This window comes from Herpailurus yagouaroundi, unplaced genomic scaffold (assembly GCF_014898765.1).
Source record: "Herpailurus yagouaroundi ecotype Mexico unplaced genomic scaffold, PumYag 67681, whole genome shotgun sequence".
Classification (NCBI taxonomy): domain Eukaryota; kingdom Metazoa; phylum Chordata; class Mammalia; order Carnivora; family Felidae; genus Herpailurus; species Herpailurus yagouaroundi.
The window spans coordinates 2,514,205-2,535,430 of NW_024420481.1; the positions used below are offsets into that span (position 1 = coordinate 2,514,205).

General features: G+C 39.6%; 2 protein-coding genes across 2 annotated transcripts in view; both read right to left on the reverse strand.

Moving 5' to 3' along the window:
* The window catches only part of STK26 (serine/threonine kinase 26), a 55,395-nt gene that overhangs the window by 9,707 nt on the left and 24,462 nt on the right, over window positions 1–21,226 (reverse strand). The window contains exons 3-4 of the mRNA XM_040468157.1: window positions 13,759–13,989; window positions 5,139–5,195 (exon numbers count right to left, since the gene is read on the reverse strand). Of these exons, the coding sequence (XP_040324091.1) occupies window positions 5,139–5,195; window positions 13,759–13,989 (288 nt within the window). The remainder of the gene's footprint in view (window positions 1–5,138; window positions 5,196–13,758; window positions 13,990–21,226) is intronic.
* LOC121025584 (60S ribosomal protein L11-like) lies at window positions 1,831–2,433 on the reverse strand. The gene has a single exon (XM_040468158.1). The coding sequence runs from the start codon at window positions 2,413–2,415 to the stop codon at window positions 1,879–1,881; it is 537 nt and encodes a 178-aa protein (XP_040324092.1). The 5' UTR covers window positions 2,416–2,433; the 3' UTR covers window positions 1,831–1,878.

Genomic DNA, 21,226 nt, shown 5'->3' on the forward strand with positions numbered 1-21,226 from the left:
TCCCCTTTCTTTCCCCATCCCCGTCCTAAAGCCAATAGTTCCAACTGGAATACAAGGAAAGCAATGATTAGGTTTCGGGAGAACTTGTAATGGAGTATCTGAAAATCTCCCTTTAAAATAAATGGCTATTTTAAAATTCTGGTACCTCATAAAGCACAAACAGTGGACTGTACATTATTACAGGAAGGGTGGGAATCTGAAGTCAGGGCTGAGGTTGAGCTGTTTGCTGGAAGGAGGGAGGAGGTGGTGAAAATCAAACATCGCCCACTCTGCCTCACACTGGGAGGGATTCACAGCTCTTTGGCACCTTGTGTATTTCATCTTTCATGAATGCCATATTTATTCTGAATAAAGGGCACTTTCATGTTGCAATTTAACAGCTTAAAATAGAACCCATACTTCAGTTTCACCACTAAATATTAGCTGTGGTCTGGATATACAGTATACTCCAGGGATGCCCGTAGTTCAATAGGTGCCTTTCCTAGGTAACATTATCTATTTACTTATAAGTCTATTAACTTCCACTCCAAAAGTTTCTATTTAACTATTTAAGTGATTAAAGTTGTTCTCAAAGGTGAAAATGGCATTTTATTGATTGCCGGCAATGAAATTCTGAGGTAGTACCAAATAATTTAAAGACAAATGTTGGTACCACTGATCAGAAAATGTTGACAGGGCCAGAGGAGGTATGCCCTCACTCACTTAAGAAACTGGGCAAGGTCTGGGATGCCCGGGTGGCTCAGTTGGTTGAGCATCCGACTTCAGCTCAGGTCATGATCTCACAGCTTGCGGGTTCGAGCCCCGCGTCGGACTCCGTGCTGATAGCTTGGAGCCAGGAGTCTGCTTTGGATTCTGTGTCTCCCTCTCTCTCTGCCCCTCCCTTGCTCATGATCTGTCTCTCTCTCTCTCAAAAATAAAATAAACATTAAAAAAAAGAAATTGGGCAAGGTATATATAAGGGACACTACTTATCATTCTGAAGGGCTTCTGAAAGTGGCCTGGATAAGCCAGTGTGTTACCTAATACAGAATTTTAAAGAATATATTTAAGTAAAAACAAACAAAGAAGAGTTCCTCAAGACCCACTGGCTCATCTGGTATATTTAGGTCCAGCTTCAAATTCAGGAAAAATAAAATCTCAATTAACTGGGTACTGGAGGAAGATGGTGGAGTCGGGGAGAAGCCATGGCAGGGCAATGGGAACTGGGTAGTACAGCTGGGTTTTTCTGGTGCATTATCAGACAGAAAACTCTTTCAAGCCTTGTGGTTAAAATGTATCATTAGCCATGTTGACAATGATGAGAGAAGGAGAAAAAAGGGAGCTGGAGTGATAAAGGAGGTAAAGTAGATGGAACAGAGATTGCTATTCCCTGGGAGAGAGAGAACGCTGAGATCTTGGTCCACTGTCCCTGGAGTACATAACTGAACTTGTCTTCAGTGGCCAAAGACAGTGCCGTGTCTCTAATAGCTAATATCTCTGCCTCCAGGGCCAGTGTGCTGGCCTTATTGTCAACTGAGGACATGCAAGAGCGGGTCACCTGCTCTTTCACAGACTGTATACTTGTGGGCCTGGGGATCTTCCCCACTCCTGTGACTTTCAGTTGGTCCTAATGCAGCAGGTTATGTCAGTGCCTTCTCTTACGGTTAGCATATTGTTTCCAACTTTTGTCTTTGGTGCTCCTATTTTATCCTCCTAACCTTATCATATGTGTTTTTGTTGTAAGCCACTGCAATTCCCACTGGAAAGAAGTGACGTATGATTTAAAAAAATCAGAGACTGTTCATGTATAACTAATTTTTTTCTTTTTTTTTTTTTTTTTTTTTTTTTTTAACATTTCACTGAAAAGTTTTTATTGGCCTTTTGGATAGAAACGGGAATTTATTTGCCAGGAAGGATGATCCCATCATACTTCTGTTGGAACCAGCGCATGGCCTCCTCTTTGCTGATTCTGTGTTTGGCCCCAATGCAGCCTGTCCTGCGCTTCTTGTCTGCGATGCTGAAACCTGGCCTACCCAGCACCACATAGAAGTCCAGGCCATAGATACCAATGCTTGGGTCATATTTGATCCCCAGATCGATGTGCTCCTGGATCCCAAAACCAAAGTTTCCAGTATCGGAGAAGTTATTTTTTCTTAACTCATACTCTTGCACCTTTAGACCTTTCTCCAGGATTTCTTCTGCCTTGGCCCCACGGACCGTGCAGTGGACAGCAATCTTTTCATTTCTCCTGATACCAAAGGATCTAACGGTGTATCTAGCTTTGGAGAACACAGGGGTCTGGCCTGTGAGCTGCTCCAGCACCTTGGCTGCCCTGGTCAGTCTGTCTCCACTCTCCCCCACACAGATGTTGAGGCAGAGCTTGCGGATGCGAAGTTCCCGCATGGGGTTCTCCTTTTCACCTTGATCCTGCGCCATGGTGAAGGACAGGAAGAGAGTAACTAATGTTTTTCAAGAATGGGAGAGAATCGGGGTGCCTGGGTGGCTCAGTCAGTTAAGTGTCCAACTTCAGCTCAGGTCACGATCTCGTGGTTCACGAATTTGAGCCCCGCGTCGGGCTCTGTGCTGGCGGCTCCGAGCCTGGAGCCTGCTTCGGATTCTGTGTCTCCCTCTCTCTCTGCCCCTCCCCCACTCATGCTCTGTCTCTCTCTCTCTCAAAAATAAATAAGCATTAAAAAAGTTAAAAAAAGGAATGGGAGAGAATCTTGAAGTATACACTATAAAATGTTGATGTCAATTACAAGTCATAATTGCATTCCATTATTTAGGCACCAATTTAAAGTGAGAAATATTGGGGCACCTGGCTGGCTCAGTCAGCATGTGATTCTCGGGGTTGTGAGTTCGAGCCCCATGATGGGTGTAGAGATTACTTAAAAATAAAATCTTAAAGTGACAAATATTCTCTTCTCAGCATCCCTGTCGTTTTTTCTTGTCCCTGGTAGCAGTGCCCTCCCTCAAACCCAATCCTTCTTAGATTCCCCAAATGATAGCATTTGTTTGTACGGCACTATACACGGAGAAGAAACAGCCCATTTTCTCATCATTTGCCCTCCTTACAAAGGCCAGTTAAATGTTTATAATTCAATCACAGTATTATTGAATTCTTGAGCTAGGGACACAAACCTCGAGAGATCATTCATCTAATTTCTTCATTCAACATGTGAGGAAATTAAGGCACAGAGGTTCAATGACTTGTCCATTATTAGCCAGCTAGTCAACGGCAGAACCAGGTCTAGGATGTAGGTCTCTTGATTTTTAGCTACGACAGGGCTAAAAACATCTTAAGTTTATTGAATTTATGCAACTTGGCAATTTGTTCTATTAGGCAGAGATCAGAACGGCAGGATGAAATTAAGAGACTTCACTCAGAGATCACATAAAACTGACCAAACTACTACTACAGCTCACATTATTAGTTAGGGTTGGGCCAGCGTCCAGTGCTTAACATTGCTATTGCTGATCCTGCTGACGGCAGTGCACTAGCTTTGCCAATGCCCACGAAATAGGGAAGACATATGGTTAGCACCTTGGGGGACCAGAGGAGGTAACTACGATAAATTTGGAAAGAGCTCTGAATATTTAAAGGGTAGGAGGAGGATCATGGAGCAGTTGAGACACTTCTTGTGGAGCTAATGAAAAAACTATTGTGTAATAAAACTATGTGACAAGACAAATGGAATTGGGGCCATTTAACTTCAGGAGAAGAAAGAGATCTGACTCCATAAGCATGAAGGATTATTCTACAAAGAAATACCAGTTGTGTTCTATCACTAGAGAGGAGAAAGACAAAATGAACTCAAGCTTTGGGATGTACGAATTAGATGAGACACAAGGAAGGATTACCTAACTCGGCAACAGACTAAAATGAGATGAATTCCTAGAAGGAGATGAGACTCTCCATCAAATTTAATTACCACTTCTTTAGAAGGCTTTAAATATGGTTCTGTTTAAAGGAAAGAAAATCTTAGAGTCATTTCTGTTCACAGGATGATTTGAAACTTTGGAGCCATTGGCAGGGAGGATTAAAGCCCTTTAGAAATATTTAATCACTTATAGTTAGGGAAACTCATCTCCACTTAAAAATAAGAGTTAAAATGTTACTTGATGATCTTAGTCATCAAAACACTTTATTTTTAGAGACAGCATACTCTTATCATTTCTAAATCCAGGAGCATGCTAAGACAATATAAGCCACAGAATATCCAAGATGGAGGATCATGATCCCAGGGTCGTGGGATTGAGCCCTGTGTCAGGGTCCGTATATATTTTCAAGATGGAAGAGAACTTAAAAATAACTTAGTGCAACTTCTTTGTTTTATAGGATATCCAAATGTAAGAAATTTGTGTGCCTGGTTCCCAGTCACAGATTCGGTTACGAAGACCGCTGGCCCCATCACCTCACACTCCCATAGGCCAGCCCAGTGGCCATCTCTACTACACCAAGTTGCCTCTAGTAATTCGTATTGAATTTTCAATACAACGCCATATTAATAAAGGTTTAAAAGGGACAAGAAAAAAGCAATGACAGAATCACACTAACTTGGGGAAAACAACCAGTGTTTCTCAAAGGAATTTATGTGTGTGTTCCCATCTTCACTGGGTGGAACTTTTCCCGTTCACTGCAGGATTTTAGCATCCTGATCTTTGCCCACTAAAATGGCTGTAACACTTCCAAGTCAGTATGACAACCAAAAGTACCATCACATTTCCAAATGACCTATAGAGGGGCAGAGAGAATTCTGCAGAGAACTGGGTCTGCAGGCGCACTTGGTGAGAACCCAAGAACCAGTTTTAGTGATACTTATCTGAATTACATATTTCAAAAATCCAAGAACGTTCAGTCTTTTCAGGGAAATGCCTGCAAAGTAAAACTCTAAACTGATGGCAATGGTCACACACAGTCCTAATTTGGGGAGCTTTATTTCATGAAGCTATTTGCGTTTCATATGTACTCTAAAAACGTCAGCAATATGCCCAATCTTGCAATACGGCTCAATCTATAGTCCTGAATAGAGACCTTAATTTGAATGTATTATCTAAAGCAACCACTCAGCTTGCCCAAAAGCCATTGCTTACTCCAATTAAAATAAAAAAAGCTAAAGTACAGACAGGTATGTGTGTAATTATTTAAAAATACTTACAAGATCCAGTGCTGAACCACCACCCAGGTATTCCATTATTATCCATAATTTTGAACCCTGTAAAGTTATGAAACAATTTAATCATTACAAGCCCGAGCGAAATAACATAGTAGCATAAAACATTAAATCTGACAGACTAATGTACTGGTTCTAAAATACAAGTTTAAGATTAGTTGTTTGAAACGCAGAATATATTTTCCCACAGAGCATTACAGATAAAAGTTCTGAGTCTTGACCTTTCTCCCTACCTATTTAGCTTGTGATATAGCTAAATAAATACTGTTTTTAAAATTGTTGAACTATTAAAAATTGTTACAAAACCCAGAAAAAATAAACCATAGCCTTAAATTATTATTTTGAATGATACTGAAAGGAAAAGATAGTTACATTAAAGAATGAGGAGGTATGTGGAGACTTGTAGAAATTTTAAAGTGTATTCATTTTGAGAGGAGAGAGCAGAAGTGGGAGAGGGGCAGAGAGTGAGAGGGAGAGAGAGAGAATCCCAAGCAGGCTCTGCACTGTCAGCACAGAGCCTCACATGGGGCTCAAACCTATGAACTGCGAGATCATGACCTGAGCCGAGGTCGGATGCTTAATTGACTGAGCTATCCAGGTGCCCCTGGTGTGTAGATGTGTAGAAATTTTAAACGGGGCTTCTGGGTTTTTCGCATATGATTTTAGAGTTTGAGGACACTAGACAGTTTGCCTTGTTTCAGTTTTTGGCTTTTGTTTTCATGTACTTTCCCACTTTCATCAGCCATGATTAATGGGCATTTTTGGTACACAGGTGGAGCTTAGAAAGAATTAGTGTCCCTCTCCCTCCGCACCCCACCGTGTCCCACTGCCGAGGTAAATGGATACGAGAAAGGGAGTGCGTAGCTTAAAGAGCATATGATTACTCCAGGTGGAATTTACGTCACTGTAAATTGAACAAGAAGCAATGGGGCTCATCGGCAGAGTATATATAAATTCCAAATCAGGTATACACACACATGTACACAGACGCCCTTCAGTGCCATCAGATATAAATCAGAATAAACCATCGAATCTGTTCTTCTTTCAGCTCTAGCTTGAAATACTATGGACACTTCTCTCCCCATGTCATCAGTAGTATGCTCTGAATTTTTGTGGGACCACAGAATTGACTGTAAGTAGAACGGTTGAGTTTACTCTACTGGCAAGTATCCAAGTTGTGAGTGGCTTGTGTTTTAAAAGTCCATTATAAGTAAGGCGTTTAGAATTTGGAAAGCAAGCATTTTCCCTTACAAATAATGTCTAGGTTCCTGGGGTAACCCCCCACAAAAAGACAATTTAACACAAAGGTATCCATAGTACAGCATGAGGAGTGCCAGAGAAACAAACTACTATTTTTATCATAACAATGTTTCTGGGGGGAAAAACACACTCAGTGTTGTGCTTCACCCTGGGATGTCAGGAACACATTTCTTACCTTTACAGCCCCAGCTGTAGGAGGAGGATTCTCGAGCTAAACTCTAACACTCTAAAATCCCTGGGAAGTACTCAGGAGTTCCATTCAAAACGTCCACATGTGTCCATGAGGCTGGGGCTTTATCATGGCAGAGAATGGCCCCCAGCAACCTCATGGTGGGTGACACTGCAGTGTGAGTACTGGGATGTGGCCTAATGTCAGGGGCCGGGGAGGAAGGGCTCAGGTAAATTGAGATTTAGGGATTCCTCCTTTCCGGATGCTGACACCATGTAAGATGCGCGCGCGCGAGAGGGTAACGACGTATCTCCCTCCCCCCAGTTTTGATGTCCACTCTCCTATCACAGCCTGAACTGAAGGAAGAACTGAGAGTCTTTGCTAGCGGCCGTGTCTCCAGCACAAAAAGAGAGCAAATACGTCCCCATGACAGCAGGGAGGGGAATGGAGTTCTAGGCGTGGCTCACATAACTTGTCTTTATGTATAGAAATTAGGCACTCGGAACCTGAGAATTGTAAACCTGATGTGTCTTTATATTTTTGTCAAGAGAAGAAAAAAGTGACTCTCCCAGCAGTGCATAGCTGGGGAAATTTTTCTTTTGCCACGAGATTGTTTCTAATAAGCACTACATTCTACCTTATGAATTCAGAATGCTTCCCATTCACCTGACATTTAAAAGAAAAATGAAAAGATCTTATTATTAGATGGTTATCTGATTTGTAGTTCCACATGACCGAAAACATCTGTTTTCCAGGTTTAAAATGATGTGTGTCCTTTCTGGGGGTACCGATTCCAAAATGGAAACTTACCAACTGTCTGTTCCTCACTGAAGAGTATTCATAGAAAGCGTAAAATGTTATTAGAGGTATGACTAAGCGACTTCCAGATCTGAAAAGAAGCACTCCTCCTAGCAAGCGAGCTGTTTGGTGGTACCAGGGCAGGGAAGGAACCAGAGCCGTCAGACAGATTTTCTGCCTGCTTCCTTCTGATTACCGCTTCTGGAAGACAAGCCTCACTGGAGGATGGCCATAGATCTGGACCTTCAGAAGACTGTTACACAGTCTGAGTGCCTGAGTGGGCACAGGCAGGAATGGTGAGCTGGTGGGGGCTCTTCCCTGCTCAAGGAAGCTTTGCCCACAGAGGCTCTTTTTACACGTTTCTGGTCCACAGCAGGGCTCAGTGAAAACGCCAATCACAAACCAAACCAAACCAAAAAAAGCCCAGACTCTATGTTTGTATTCTTTTGGAGGACTACAACTTCTAACCTTTGATTTCTGTGAAAAGATGTTTGTGCTGGAGAATGCAAATATGTATGTTTGGCTTGCTTTTCAATAATTTACAAGGCTGAGATGATATCTACATACCAGTTTAAAATTCCCAAAGAGCCAGGGACTGTAAACCATAACTGCACAGCCGGCACATTGAAGTAGAGGAAGTCCCTGAAGGGAAGAGTCCACTTCTCCACTTACAAAATGATCCACACATATTAACAGCGGGTTGGAGGAGTACGTTTAAAGTTCTGCATCAACATGGGTGGCCAGGTGGTAGGAAATGGCTCTCTGTTCCGAAATTCCGAACGCCTAAAGAGTAACTGCTCCAGAGTTGTACTATTTGCTGGGGAGATCGTGGAGCCTAATGTTAACAAATTACTGGTATCTGCAGTATCAACTCTGTTACCCCATGAGGCCAACTGAACCCCACTGTTTGGTGCTAAATAGACACTTGGCCAAAGTGGGCAGAAAGGCTACAGTGCAATTTGGAATTCATTTGTTCATAGGAAAAAACCATTTAAAACATTCACTGTATGTATTTGAGAGATGATTATGGTACTAGATATTAACTATATGTTGAATTAAATGGGCTGGTCGGTGCATCTCATAGCAATCATAGCACTGACCACATAATCCAACCTGTATGACTAAAGTCAGCCAGTCACCAAAAGACAAATGCTGTCTGATTCTGCTTATATATATGAGGAACCTGTAGTAGTCAAATTCATAGAGACAGAAAGTAGACTGGCGGTTACCAAGGACTGTGGTGAGGAGACAATGGAGAGTTATAGTTTATTTTTATTTAAAAAAATTTTTTTTACATTCATTTATTGTTAAGAAACAGAGTGAGAGAAAGCTTGAGCAGGGGAGGGGCAGAGAGAGAAGGAGACACGGAATCTGAAGCAGGCTCCAGGCTCTGAGCAAGTGGTCAGCACAGAGCCTGATGTGGGGCTTGAACCCACGAACTGTGAGATCATGACCTGAGCTGAAGTCGGACGCTCAACCGACTGAGCCACCCAGGTGCCCCTGGAGAGTTATAGTTTAATGTGTAGAGAGTTTGATTCTTTTTTTTCTTCAAAGTTTATTTATTCATTTTGAGAGAAAGAGAGAGAGAGAGAGAGCGAGTGTGCAAGGAGGGGAGGGGCAGAGAGAGGGACAGAGGATCCAAAGCAGGCTCTGTGCTGACAGCTGAGAGCCCCATGTAGGGCTTGAACTCACAAACCGTGAGATCATGACCTGAGCCAAAGTTAGATGCTTAATCGACTGAGCCACCCAGGCACCCCAAATGTGTACAGAGTTTTGACTGATGAAGATGAGAAAGTTCTGAAGATGGATGGTGGTGATAGTTGCACAGCAATATGAATATACTCACTGCTACTCACAGTGGGCTTAAAATGATTACAATGGTAAATTTTATGATACATATTTTACCACAATAAAAAGGAAACAGCATGTCAAATTTTATAGAACTGCAAGGGACAGGAGAGATCATCTTGCCAGATGCTTTATTACCCCTGAATCATTTTCTTCCAAACTAGAATGCCTTGTCTATACTCCACCCTCATCCAAATCACGTTCAAGTTCTCGTTCAAATGCTACTCGCCATCATTCATGTTATGGTACTTGACGTACCCACAGATAAGTGGGTAATATGAAGCAAGTTAGATATATCCATCTGGGGCTAAGGAGACAGGCTAGAACCAGAGACATGAATTCAGAAATTGTCAAGATAAAGTAAATGAGACTGACCAGGGCAAGTATGCAGACTGAAATGAATGCACATAGTAGGGCACTCAATAAATGAATAAAGGCCTGCTAAACTGAATCTAATATGGGGCTCCTTAGAGGTATGTTCTGTGAAGTGCAAAGCTATATTTATTTTGAGGGAAAAACACTGTAAGAAGGAGAAAATTTTTTCCTCTGCAATTTCCTTCAAATTTTATAAAAAAATTCTCCCCCTAAATTTTTTTTTAACTAAAGAAGATTCCAGAAACATTCACCATACACTGGGAATAAACACACAGAAGTGTCAGGAAAAACAGTGAGAAGGTCACAAAATTTTGCAGACTCTATTCTGGAATATTTTACTTCAATCACTCAATTCCTTTTTCTTTTTTGATAAATATCAGTGGCGGTGGTATGTGGAGGGGGGGCATATTTCCTTAACATAAACAGAAATCTAAAGGCGATTTTCAGCAGCAAATAAAGGCATGATTCAAATTCTATTCAATGCCTGAGTGAGCTTCACTTTAAGATTTACATCGAACTAGAAAAATATTTAAAGATTATAAAAGATTTTTCCAATATTATGAGATCAGAAGGGAAGGGTTTGCTTATGTTAGCACTCTTCATAAAGACTAACTTTGTCTCTCAAGAAAATCTGCAGTGAACTAAAATTAAAGCAAAATACTGTGGTCATACTGATGTTTGTCTGGTTTTTACTCTTGTTTTTAAAAATGAAGTTATACAGTGAGCTCAGTCAAAATGAATACCTTGTACATTTTTGTATGTTTCAAGGAAATCACTACAACCGAATACAGTTTCAGAGAGCATATAATTTTCTCTCAAATGCAAGAACTTTTCCTCCAGCCTACAGTGAGGTCTCGGCTATGTATGATATCCTGAGTAAAGACAACCTGAGAAAAACCCATATCCTACTCTACTCAATTAACTTGACTCACAAAATCCCCTATGTCATCTGAAATGGAAGGATGTGCCACAACGATTGATAATGCAGTTCCCTGATGATACTTAGATGATGTAGCCTTGAGTTATATTGACTGCATTAAACAGAACCTTGTTATATTTGATGTGATTTTAGTTAAAAAAAAAAAAAGCAAGCCCACAAAAGTCCCATGTTTTAATATAAACTGAAAACAAACAGGTTGGTCAATTTAAATAAATGATATTAAAAGGTTATAAAATCATAAGCTATTTCTTTTCCTTTGTCTGTATATATGAACATGCGTACAGAGATAATACACACATTTACTTACTTTAATGTAAATAGATTCAGGATATAAATAACTAATATCAGCCAAATGTGAATTTCTACAATTTTATCAAGAAGTGCTATTTTCTTCAAAGTAGTCCTTCACATTGTGGACTTTAATTAATGATGGGTAAAGGAGATAAAAATAATTTCAATTTAATCCTTTATGAAGACGTCATAGATAATGGCTGTGTATCATTGACCAGTCTAAGAACATTCTATAATCAAGATTTGGACAAAACAATCAGATTTATTTATTTAAACATTAAGACTTATTGGATGACTGGTACATGTACACTATGAGGGGAATTTTTTAAAAATGTGAACTCATACAAATAAATTATACAAACAGAACTATAATTCATTTGCCACGAGAGTACTGAACATTAATTAAAAACGCTATAAGCAACCAATAAAACAGTCAGTTGCATTTCGGTACCCAGTTTCAATATAATATAGAAAACTCCATTTGAAATAGGACTTATTTAATATGTTAAGTCAGTTCCAAAAATAGCTTATCTGTTACAGGTGCCTAAGAATAGCAAAGGTTTAAATTTGCTCTAGAGTAGGTCTTGAATTACCAGTATTCAATCCAGAAAGTGTAAACCAGAATGAGCAAACACACAACAACCACAACCACAACAACAGCAAATTCCTGAGGCTGTCTTAAACCAAGCCTGCTATGGGAATCAGGAGGGAGACCTAAACATATTGAGACTGAGCGACCTCTCAGGATTCCTAAAAAGAATCTGACCCGCTAAATAAGTTTTGTAGGAAAGACTGCAAAAGCAAAATATGCCACAAAGAATCAAATAATTGTGTGAGAGTAATGGCTAACACTTAGAAGTAAATTGGGGGGGGGGCGCCTGGGTGGCTCAGTCAGGTGAGCATCCGACTTCGGCTCAGGTCATGATCTTGCAGTTTGTAAGTTCGAGCCCCATATCTGGCTCAATGCTGACAGCTCAGAGCCTAGAGCCTGCTTCAGATTCTGTGTCTTCCTCTCTCTGCTCCTCCCTTGCTCCCTCTCTCTCTCCAAAAGAAATAAACATTAAAAAAATTTAAAAAAGTAAATTGTATAGGAATTACTGGCACTATCATCTCCTCCTGGAAGCCTTTCCTTCACACCATTAGCCTCTCTTCAAAGTGACCGAAGTGACTACTTGTTTATCTGTGCCCCATCTGTACCTTGTATGTACTTAATCACAAAACCTGCACCCTTTTAGTACAATATGGGATTGTGAACTCCTTAATGGCAGGAGTCACTCATTTTTATATCTCCAGCACCTAATACAGTGTGTGACACAGAGCGCCTGGCTGTTTAATGATTTACTCTATTGTGCATTCACACCACATTCATCTAATTCATGTAATATGAGAATAAACAGGCTTAGTAAAAAGAAAGTGAAATTCATGATTTCTGAATCGGTAGTAACTAATATGGATAGGTAGATTACCCTAGGGTTTATTTGGTCATTAGAATATAAAAATAGCATTCATTCTTATGGAGGCCAATAGCTAATGAGTTATAAACACACCCCTTTTGGCCCAGAGATAGATGAACAAAAAAACCAATGAACCAAACAAACAAAAAAACCTCTTCCTCCCCTTGTAAACCCTGAAAAGCAAAAATCTAACTAGTATTGCCTTCCTTTGAAAAACTTTAACATGATAAAAATTTTTAATTTTAAAATAATTTTAACTCTAACCTAGATTTTTCTAAGTTTATTTATTTATTTGAGAAAGAGAGAGAGACAGAGAGACAGAGAGAGAGAGAGAGAAAGTCCCAAGTAGGTTCCGCACCGTCAGCGCTCTGCAGGATGCGGGGCTCGAACTCACAAACCATGAGATCATGACCTCAGCCGAAATCAAGAGTTGGATGCTGTTATAACCGACTGAGCCACCCGGGAGTCCCTTAAGCTAGATTTTTCTAACTATTTATTCTTCAAATTTCAATAGACACGCATCCCGACTTCTAACTCTGGAACCCAAGAACTCGTGTGTGTGTGTGTGTGTGTGTGTGTGTGTTTAAGTTTATTCAATTTGAGAGAGTGAGAGAGCACAAGCAGGAGAGGGGCAGAGAGAGATGGAGAGAGAGAATCTGAAGCAGGCTCCAAGCTGTCAGCTCAAGGCCCAATGTGGGGCTCAAACTCACAAAATGTGAGATCATGACCTTAGCCGAAATCAAGAATTGGATGCTTAACCAACTGAGCTATCCAGGCGCCCCTAACTCTTGGGTTTTACTAACCAAAGAGTATTCTGTTATGCAGTCACATCTCCATCTGCTGCAACTTAAGGTGTCTACTAATTCCATGATCCTGGAAACTAAAATTCCAACTTTTGGGAAAGGGGGAGGAGCAGATAGTGTTCCATTTGACTCCACTTCCACAAGTATTTATCATGTGCTTGAGATGTTCCATGTCTTATGCTAAATGTGAAAACCAAGACTGGTTGAACTAAACTCCCTGCCATCAAGGAGCTCATAATCTGGAAGGAGAGAAAGATGTGTAAATAACCACAACTCAATGGAATAAATGACATACTTACATATTCCATCAATTCTGAGGTTGAGACAGACTGGACCATTGAGAATAATGTGTGAAAGCCCAGGGGGAAAGCTCTTTCCTGACAAAGGATGTGTCTCAAGGACCAGCTGTATTACTGCTCCTCCATTGACCCAAAGTTCAGGTGTGGAATAACGGTGCAGCTGAGCACTGGGATGCATTCAGGACACAGCTGCTAAATCTAAAAACAGTCTATTTGGCACTATAAATGGAGCTGGATTCTGCCTGGAGCCCAAAGACTGCCAAATCCTAATTTAAGACACTGCCTTTCAAAAAACAAAATTAAAAAAAAGAAAGAAAAACTTATAATGAAAATACCTTATGACTTAAATAATACAACACACACATTACCTTTAAATATGATCCATAGTATTTTGTTACATATGAGCTGTCACACTGACTCAAAACAGTTATTTCTTGCTGAATGTCTTCAATTTCATCTTCGGCTTCCTCAAGGTCTATGATTTTAATAGCAACCACTTGCTGGGTACGGTTATCAATTCCTTTGAAAACTTCTCCAAAGGAGCCTTTCCCGATGCGTTCTAACTTTGTGAACAGTTCTTCTGGATCAGCTATGTTATTCTAAGGGGGTGGGGGCAGGAAAGAGAAAGAAAGAAAACACAAATGTTTTGCATCAAATTTTTTGAAATGAAGGAAAATAAATCACATAAGACAATAACACATTTTTAAAAGCATATAAACTCCCTTGACTCTCCACATGTGCTTTGTTAGGGCAATTATAATCCCAAACAGCCAAATAGTCCATATTCTACCAGATCACCCACACTAACTGGGCTTAGCTGATCCTGTTACCACAAAACAATCCCATGCAGCAAAATGTTATCTCTGATGCCTGTCAAAGGGCCAGGTACTCTTTACTTTGACATTGGCCTTAGCAACATTTTTTTTTCTAGATAGATTTCCTCAGGCAAGGGAAACAAAAGCAAAAATAAACTATTGGGACTACGCAAAAATAAAAAGCTTTTGCACGGCAAAGGAAACCATCAACAAAACAAAAAGGCAACCTACTGAATAGAAGATGTTTGCAAACGATACACCCAATAAGAGGTTAATATCTAAAATATATTTAAAAACTTATACAACTCAACAACAAATAAACAAATAATCTGATTTTTAAATGGGCAAAAGACCTGAACAGACATTTTTCTAAAGGCATACAGATGGGCAACAGACACATGAAAAGATGCTCAACATCACTAATCACCAAGGAAATGTGAATGAAAAACAAAATGAGATATCACCTTACACCTGTCAGAATGGCTGACAAAAAATAACAAGTGTTGGCAAGGATGTGGAGAAAAAGGAACCTGCATGCACTGTTGGTGGGAATGTACATTAGTGCAGCTACTGTGGAAAACGGTATGGAGGTTTCTCAAAAAAATTAAAAATAGAAATATCATATGATCCAGTGATACCACTACTAGGTATTTAGCCAAAGAAAATGAAAGCATTAATTCAAAAAGATAGATGTACCCCTATGTTTATTGCAGCATTATTTACAATAGCCAAAATATGGAAGCAACCCAAATGTTCACTGATAGATGAATGGATAAAGAAGATATGGTGTGTATATACACACACACACACACACACACACACACACAAACACATATATATACACACACATACACATATATATGATGGAATATTACTCAGCCATCAAAAAGACCAAGATCTTGCCATTTGTGACAACATGGATGAAACTAGAGGGTATTATGCTAAGTGGAATAAGCCAGACAGAGAAAGACAAATACCATGTGACTTCACTTGTATGTGTAATCTAAAAAACGAAAACAAACAAAAAAACCGACTCTTAAATACAGAGAACTGATGGTTGCCAAAGAAAGGGTGGGGGGCAGATTGAAATAGATAAAGGGGATTAAAAGGTACAAACTTCCAATTATAAAATAAATAAGTCACAGAGATAAAAAGTATAGCATAGGGAATACAGTCAACAATATTACAATAACATTGTTTGGTGACAGATGTTTACATTTATTGTGGCGAGCACTAATGTATGAGTCATTACCTTGTATGCTTGAAACTAACATGACACTGTATGTTAATTATACTTCAGGAATATGGGGCCAGGCACTTTTTAGGATGAAGCAGTGGACTAGGCAGGGTCTGCACATTAATGCAAGGGTAGCAATGGTGACAGAACACTTAACCTGAGCTATAAAGTAGGTAAATTGTTTAAAATTCTAACATTCTGGCAGCAAAATATTACCTCTTAACTCTTCCTCTCTCTGATATTCCAATTATTCCACCTGTACTCCTAAACCACCATGTAAACAACACAGAATGCAAAAGGCTCAAGAATCTACAAGTTTTTTTTTTTTCTCTTTGCTTGGGATCCTATCTGTATGTAATGTTTTCATTGATGGTTGAAATAAGCTTCTTCTCTGCCTTGATCATAAATGCTGGTGCTCGTTTGGAAATGGTAATACGTTGAACTTTTGCAACTCATCCCACAGTAGGAATCCAGAAATCAACATTTTGCTACAATAAAATCTGGAATCAAGTATAGGTGTTTTAGGTTACAAATGCCTCGGTATGACTTCTTCTCATAAATTCACTGTCCTTTCCTGATTCACAAATATCCTTCATCTTATACAATTTTTAATCCAAATTTTCCTCCAACAAGACAATATTTATATCATTATTTAAACTCACATTGCCGAATATATACTCCTGATCCAGTAGAAACACAGTATTTCCAAACCTCCCCCAAATAGGCAGGTTATTAATTTACACTTAAATGCGTCAAAATATAAAAGGATGCTATCTAGTTCTGGTGAACTACATGTATTTAGTCTGTCAATTGGACCTAGATTATCTCTTCATTTACTACAATTTTACCTATTCAACAATTTCAGGAGACAATTTCAGAGTTAGCATGATCCCTTAGATCTTCTTTTATTAGACAACAAGATCATCAAAGTTTACTTTTGTTTCTCATCCAGTTCTTTGTGGCACTGTCATCAAACAGACCCACTATGATCCCATTAAACTGCCTGCCTTTGAGTAACCTAAAAGCTTATGCCTACTTTTACAGAATGTCACCAACTTTTCTTTTTTCAACCTGTCCAAAATTCAGTTTGTACATGACCTGCTTAATTTATAAGCTTCCCCATTCTCCTCGATTGGATTTTTTCCATTCCTAAGAGATGCACTTTCCATGTAGTAGTCTCTTTGATATTTGCAAGCTACTTGTTATCCCCTCCCATCTCTAATACCCACATAGAACAAATATATCTTGAGCTTCCATATGGGCTTGTAAAAATAACTTAGATTTCCAGGAGGCTGCAAATGGGTCTTAATGCTTACATTTTGTTATATACCTTCTCTAAAACTTGAGTATCACCATCATTATTGACTTCCCTGGTGTTCCCTTAGCAAGACATTGTACTTCGTTGTGATTAATATTATTTAGCAGCTAACCCACAAGTTACCTCTTTCTACTTGTGGTGATGGTTCTGGTCTTTCCAGTACTTTGTGGCAGAAATATTCACCAAAGCTTTGTGATAGGTTTACCTCTCAGTAAGTTCCTAAATTCAGTGGATTTGGAAAAAGAAAAGTAATAAATCTTTCCATTTTTCTGATATAGCTACAATACAAATCTGAAGTTGTAAGTATACCACTGACTAAAAAAATACATAGTGTGCACTCCCTGATAATACATTCTGGACTAGCAAGTGTATTCCTTTAACTTTATAACAAGATTTTGTTCTTGTAAGCAACAAAGATTAAATCCTAATCTCCTTAATTCACGTTTTAAAAGGATATGACTGAAACAATCAACTCCAGGGAGAACATGGCTGTCCTATAATAAAATGAGTTCCTGAAAGTATGTATACAAAGATTTAAAAATCAAGTCACATTTTGAATTTTAAAAAAGCTCTGAAGTGAATCCTAGCTCATGAATAGCTTCCCATCATAAATCCAGGAATACCATGTTGGAGAAACAAAAAGAGAAAGTTCCATCATTTACAATGTTTGTACAACTCTTCACGAGTATAATAATCTCACCTCCCTGTCTACCTGAAGGATAAAGATCCCTGCCCTGTTTACCAATTCCTGAATCTTGGATAGATAATACCCAAGTACTCTCTTTCCCTTCCCCATCTCACCAGCTTCTTAAACCAAAGTATACCAAATCTTTATTAAGATAGGTTTCCTTTCTGTTTTTCGTGCAAGGGCAAAGTCAAGCAAATAAATGGTAAACATCGCAAGTAATGCAATAGAAAACGATCTGTATGTATACACAATGGAGTACTACGTGGCAATGACAAAGAATGAAATATGGCCCTTTGTAGCAACGTGGATGGAACTGGAGAGTGTTATGCTAAGTGAAATAAGCCATACAGAGAAGACAGATACAATATGTGTTCACTCTTATGTGGATCCTGAGAAACTTAACAGAAACCCATGGGGGAGGGAAAGAAAAAAAAAAAGAGGTTAGAGTGGGAGAGAACCAAACCATAAGAGACTCTTAAAAACTGAGAACAAACTGAGGGCTGATGGGGGGTGGGAGGTAGGGGAGGGTAGGTGATGGGTATTGAGGAGGGCACCTGTTGGGATGAGCACTGGGTGTTGTATGGAAACCAACTTGACAATAAATTTCATATATTTAAAAAAAAAAAAGATCTATATGAAGAAGCTGATTGGCCTGCTCATTCACACCACTCTTCTTCAGAGTCTCTAAGAAAGTCAAGTCAAGTCAACTCCCTCTGCATCCAAATCAAATCTTAAGAATATTAAAATATTAAAGAAAAAGAAAATTAATATTATATTAAGAATTTCCAAAGAATATTAAAATCTCCTACTCTTCCTACCTCTACTGCAAAATCTCAAGTTTACTACTATATCTGTATTTGCATTGCCTTCTCAAAGCTGTAGTGCAGGATGGAGTTCTAAGTTATGTAGCAGCAAATGGGAGGAATGGCTACATTAACTTCACATTGATTTAAAACTAATGGTAGTTGATTTCTACATGCCCCACAAAAACAGGTCCATGCAAATGGGAATTTCACAGGTGCACCTCAGGACATTTACATTATTCCTTGACGTTCTGTACTTGTCCTTTGCTTGGATTTGAACTCTTCAGCTGTAGTTACATTATTACAAACTTAAGTCTTAGACAGAAGTTATCATTACTAATAAAACAATAACCGGCAACAACCTTTCACTATGGGAATACTCTTAGGATGTCTAAAAGGGATATCTTACTGTGGCAAGTCAGGGGCAGAGGGAAGAAGGCTTCCTGCATACTTAACTCACAGAATCAGGGGGCTGGAAGGACTCATAAGGGTTCTCTAAGGAGTCTTCACTCCTGGCTAAACATTATTATTTTGTTTATTTATTTTGAGAGAGAGAGAAAGAAGGAGCGCAAGGAGGGGAGGGGCAGAGAGAGAGTGAGACAAGAATCCCAAGCAGCCTCCACACTGTCAGCTGGGAGCCTGACATGGGGCTCAAACTCACAAACCGTGAGATCATGACCTGAGCCGGAACCAAGAGTCAGACGCCTAAGTGACTAAGCCACCCAGTTACACCAGTACAACTTTTAAAATGCAGATACCTAGGCCTCATCCCCAAACTACTGATACAGGATCTCTGAAATTAGGGCCCAGCAATAAGTTCTTGTTTTAAAGTACTCCAAACTACTTCCTATGTAGTCATTTTGGCACCAGACTTGACATCAGCATTGGGAACCACTGAGCAGACATCTGAAATTTGTATCCTTGATTATAGGGAACTTGTCACCCCTATTTTTCCTTGGTAAGACTGTGGCTCTCTTCTAACTGTGCACACTGAAAGTGGACAACTTAGGAGATTAAAATAAAACCAAAGGGACTTTGGTATTTGTATATACATAGCTATATTTAAAAAATTAAGTCTGCAATACTTCTAAGGGCACATCTCTAAAATTAGTACCTACCCTCAAATAAGACCAGAAAAGTAATATTTACAAAAACACACACAATGTAACCCATACCCCCCCCTTTTTTTGTAATTACTTCAGTTTATTCCTTCACTACTCAAGAGGCCAGGACTCCAGGAGGCGCCACAAAACAGAGGTAGGATAGCCCAGAGTGCAATGGCTCATACTCTTTGTATAAATATCCTTGAACATTTTTTAACACAATAGTCTATGTGTTAATAGGGTACATAATAGGTTCAGATCTAATTGATGATGGTTTTGAGTTACCAGTCAACATTGGCAAAGAGTTCAAGTTTAGCTACTAGAAAATGGGTACAAATTGTGGGAAGGTGGTGGTGGAGAGGGAAAAAGGTTTCCCTTGAACCTCTTAGGGTCCCTGGCTGGGTCTGAAAATTAAACTCACAAAGACTAACAGAAGAAAAGCATATACATTTACTTAATGTCAGTTTTACATGACACCAGAGCCTCCATAAGGAAATGAAGACTCAAAGAAATGGTTAAACTAACGTATTTTGATGCTAGGTTTGACAAAGAGTGAGAAATTGTGGAAAGATGTGACAGGACAAAGAAATGTGGTGAACGGGGGAGACTTAGCAAGGCCAGTTTGTTCAGATTCTTCTTGGCATCCTGTTGTCTTTAAAGATAAGGATGCTCCTTTCTTTCTGGTACCATGAGAACACCTCTCACATGAGGATCTTATGACCTGCTTCAGGGAAGGAGGGCAAGGAGGACGGGAAGGGGCAGAATCAGTCAGAGTGACCTTCTTGCTTCTGCTACTTTCTCAAACTCCTTTACCTTAACATATTCAACATGCCAAGGTGCTATATTTTGGGATAGCATATCCTGAACCCCATCAGGGGCATTGGGACTAGGCAAAATCAGGAGGAACGAGAAAATTGTAGACAGAATTAGAATTGGCTTTGAGGTGGGGACCTGGAAAGCCAAAAGTAGTAAAGAACCAAAGGTACAAAATCTAGTTTCTTTGAATCTGAGGTAAAGTAAAACTTCCAGTCTGGAGCTGAGAGTAAAAACAATAGATTTAGGGAAGAAGAGGAGGTAGATTTCTCAGAGAATTTGACCAGGAAGGGTCGAGTGCAAGTGAAAGAACCCTCAAGAAGCAAGAACCCAGCTGAGCAAAGCTGACCTCAAGCTAGGTTTTGCACTTGCCTCCCTACCTTAATAAAATCCATACTATGAATGCTCTTGGCTACATACTTTTTGCACTTTACAAAGCCTACCAGTGACTCACTGATGAAGAGGGGTAAACAGGAAATGATGAGCGAAGAATGTGCTAATGATATCAGGCTTAGAAAGGAAGGCCTCTTACTCTTTTCATAGTCTCAAGTGGTAACACCAGGAGTGACCTGCTGTGAACTGAGGATGCCCAGACAGTTACAGAGAATAACTAAAAACTGTAACCCAACAATATACTTAGGACTAGAGATGCACCCACTTCTCCCAAGCTAGAGAGGAATGCTTTTCTGGATCACGTCCATGTCTATATTATTACCTGCCATCTAACAAATAGAATGCATAGAAGTCATTTTCTAGGGGCTCCACCAGCCTCACCTGCAATTAGTTCTATTATGACTGCCTATGTTAAGATTGTTTCAATTGCCCTACAACCACTTCTTCAAAACTTTGTTGAGTGTGTCCTAATCGACATACTGCCAGAAAAAAAATAAAGATTTAAAGTCAACAGCCATCTATCTCTCAGCACTGGTTGTGTTCAAGACCACCGGACACGATCTTTTTATTTTTAAGTTTATTTATTTATTTTGAGAGAGACAGAGGTAGCGCGAGTGGGGGAGGGGCAGAGAGAGGGAGAGAAAGAGAATCCCAAACAGGTTCTGT